Source organism: Rosa chinensis, chromosome 5, assembly GCF_002994745.2.
Source record: "Rosa chinensis cultivar Old Blush chromosome 5, RchiOBHm-V2, whole genome shotgun sequence".
Classification (NCBI taxonomy): Eukaryota; Viridiplantae; Streptophyta; class Magnoliopsida; order Rosales; family Rosaceae; genus Rosa; species Rosa chinensis.
Window position 1 is genome coordinate 41326246 of NC_037092.1, and position 3743 is coordinate 41329988.

The window sequence follows — 3743 nt, forward strand, 5'->3', positions numbered from 1 at the left end:
CAAATATGTACACATTTCAGTCCAACATTTTAGTATATCATACGTTGCCATGGCTGAAATAAAAGACTTGAACAAAATGTTGAAGAGGACATATCAGACATGAGAGGGAACTGCATAAACGCATACAAAGCAACAGGGAGAACTGCAAATATAAATGTAAGATCTGGGACCCATTTTGATCCATATTAACAAGACAAATATAACGCAGTGCTAAAGGCCATCATCATAGATGCTATAGAGATGAAAAGGCAAGTGAGTCCTACCATCAACTTCAAGGGCAAGGACTTGAGGAAATCATTTTCTGCATACCGCGAGGTAAGGATGAACAAGAACATCAGCATTGCAGTTGAAGAGGACAAGAGTGCTACTTCATCAGCTATGGTAAAGTCTAGAAAGGCCTTCTTTTTCAAAAAGTTTGGCTTTCCGGTATGATCATCTATGCCACCAGGTATGCTAAATGCAGCTGAGAACACAACGGTTGCGATAATAGTTGCAACTAGCATACATGAAGTTGCGGTAACCTTCATCCATTTTTCTCCTCGACGCATTAACACCATATGCTCTTCAGTGAATAATTCTTGAGGAGTTTTTCCTTGGTTGTTTTCCATCTCTATGTATTGAGGTTGGACAATTGTTTTGACTTCCTGCCATTTCGAACATATAAAAGTAAAGAAGGCAACAAGCAGTCAACTAATGAGATCTATTAACTTGAATGTGAAACCATGAAATGAATTCGTATTAGAAAAAAAAAAGACAAAACGGAGTAATGTTAGCTAAACCAACCAGAATCCACCATAATGTGACAACTGATGTGGCAAAAAATCATAAAATAAATTCACCAGATGTTTTTACTGAGCATGCATTTGCGGTCACATCATTCGTCATCTCAGTAAGGGAGGAAAACTAGATGGCTATTTTAATAGAATGTCTGTCAGAGTAAAAGGTAAGCATAATGGTTAAGGGTACAATGAGGGAAGTACCTCAAACCATACTAACTCTCGCTGCATTTGAAGAGCTACGCCTGACACGAGATTTAGTTGATTTTGAGGTGCTAATTTTGCAGCCATATGCACAATATTGTTACCCTGATGATCCTTATATGTCACTATGACATCCCTGATTGAACCTATCTCATGCACTAGATTGAAGATACCTGCGTCATAATTCCCTAATTCTGCTGCGTCAAATAGCAAGTTTGTTGGAAATTTGATCAGCCTCATCACGTTATCATGCTCGTCTCTCAAGATTTCTTCCCAGAGGCGGCAGACTAGCTGAAGGGCTCCATTAGCTTCTTTCAACTTTGTTTTGCATGCAAACTTCAAACCTGGGAGTACTTGAGATGAAAAGTTGAAGAACATAAGCAACATGGTCTACAGTAATGAAGCTAAATACTAATTTTTGAAGAATTACTTCACTCACATGACTTAATGAGTCTAGTCCACATTCGTGGACTTTGGCTGCCACCAAATGCTGAAGGTCTTCGAACCAAGATATGCAAGGCCGTTTTATTTTTCTGCGAACTAGTACGTGCCTTGGCTAATGCTTTATCAGCAACTAGCAACTGAAAGGCCAAATCTGCAATTTTTACACAAAGACATTAAGAATATGCAAACATAGACCACTGGTAGACCAATTATCTATTCATTCATAATTTTAAGATTTTGAAGTTTTCCTAGTCCTTTCTGTACCCATAAATGTTCAAAATGCATGTATAAAAAAGGATGAACTTTAGTATACCTACCGTACAGACCGTTGTTAATGGAAGAAAAAAACAAGTTTTCTCGGTCGGTTATCTCCAACATCTTTTCACTTTTGTTGTACAGGTAAGTTACCTGATTTTGAAGGATTGTCCGTATGCTTACTATGTTCATTGTTTAGCACATAGATTGCAATTGGCTTTAGTAGCAGCATCGAGAGAAGTTATTCCTATTCAAAAGTTTTTTACTAAATTGACTTTTATTGTCAATATTCTTGGTGCTTCATGCAAGCGTAATGATGAATTTCAAAGTGCTCAAGCAGAAGAGATTGCATATTTGACTTCAATTGATGAACTTGAGACTGGAAGAGGACTTAACCAAATTGGAACCTTGCAGCGTGCTGGAGATACTCGTTGGAGTTCGCACTTCAGATCTATTTCTAGTTTGAGACAAAGGTTTAGCCCAACTTGTCAAGTTCTTATGAACATAATTGAGGAAGGGAAGAGTCCTCAAGCAGGAGATGCGGATTCTGCTTATGAATCAATGACATCGTATCAATTTGTCTTCATCTTACATCTCATGGAAGAAATTATGGAGAATACTAATGAACTTTGTCTAGCTCTGCAAAGTCAATCTCAAGACATTTTGAATGCCATGAATCTTGTTTCCTCTACTAAAGCATTCATTCAAAAGTTGAGAGATGATGGATGGGATACTTTATTTGCCAAGGTAAATTCATTTTGTGAGGCACGTAACATAGATATCCCAGATATGAATGCTCGTTATGTTGGAAGAGGAGGTCGAGCTCGTCACCAACAAAATGACTGGACAGTTCAGCATTATTACAAGGTAGATATATTTTATGCTGCCATAGATTCTCAATTGCAAGAATTGAATAATCGGTTTAATGAGCATGCTGTAGAGCTACTTATTCTTAGTTCAGCTTTGGATCCTAGAGAAATAAGTAAGTGTTTCAAGATTGATGATGTATGTCAGTTGGTAGAAAAATTCTATCCACATGACTTTGCAGATCATGAGAAACTACAACTCAAGAAACAACTTGAATTTTTTGAGTATGATGTAGTTCAAGATCAAGAGTTCAAAAGTATTTCAATTATGTCTGATTTATCTCAGTGGTTAGTAAGAACTAGAAGATCAACAAGGTATCCACTTGTTTATAGAGTGATTGTGCTTGTGCTTACTCTTCCAGTGTCTACAGCAACTACAGAGCGATCATTTTCTGCTATGCGTATTGTCAAAACAAGGCTTCGTAACCGAATGGAGAATGACTTTCTTACAGACTCGTTATTGATGTACATTGAGAAAGAAATTGCAGAAAAATTTACCATCGACTCAATAATAGATGACTTTCGAGACATGCAAGAACGTCGAGTTATGTTTTGAGTCAATGGAATTATTGTTTTATTTTTTCTTGATTGTTGGCTTATTGCTTACGAATTCTATTGAATAAGATTTTTAAATTATTGTCATACTGTTTTTTTTTTTATTCGAACTTAATAATTCGATTATATGATCGTTACTTTATGTATGGACCCCCCCAAAGATCAAATCCTGGTTCCGCCCCTGCAGGTAACATGCCATTTCCGACTGTCCTAATACAGCAGCCATGTAGGGTGGTGCCATATCTTTACCACCTCGAATTGTCAGCAAAGAATTATTATGGTCTATCAAAATCTGGACAATGTCTAGAGATCCAGCCGCAGCGGCAATGCACAAGGCAGTGTTTCCATTTATGTCTTGCAGTACCAAGTGTTCTTTGTCCATCATGTTGACCAGTTTCTGCACAAAGTGGATATGTCTTGATCCTGCTGCAACGTGAAGAACTGTTTCACATCCTGATCTTGTTATGCTAGCACTCAGAAGTGAGTAGAAGCACCGATACGGGTACGAGTATCTGGATACGATACGATCGGATACGTGGATACGGCAAATCTTAAATATAGTTGAATACGGGTACGAGAAGGATACGTCAATTAAATAATATAATATATATATATATATATTTTATACTTATCTTCTTCCTAA

At 37.3% G+C, this 3743-nt stretch overlaps 1 protein-coding gene across 1 annotated transcript; it reads left to right on the plus strand.

Moving 5' to 3' along the window:
* Nucleotides 1-240: 240 nt before the first annotated feature.
* On the plus strand, nt 241-3101 carry LOC112203836. Its single transcript, XM_024344746.2, has 2 exons — nt 241-426; nt 1824-3101. The coding sequence occupies exons 1-2, from the start codon at nt 241-243 to the stop codon at nt 3099-3101; spliced, it is 1464 nt and encodes a 487-aa protein (XP_024200514.2).
* Nucleotides 3102-3743: the final 642 nt, after the last annotated feature.

What these genes read in the sequence shown, in the direction of transcription:
- LOC112203836 (XM_024344746.2), top strand. Translation starts at nt 241, where the DNA reads ATGAAAAGGCAAGTGAGTCCTACCATCAACTTCAAGGGCAAGGACTTG. An exon ending in TCAAAAAGTTTGGCTTTCCG is followed by an intron (nt 427 to 1,823) that starts GTATGATCATCT and finishes TTTGTTGTACAG; the next exon opens with GTAAGTTACCTGATTTTGAA.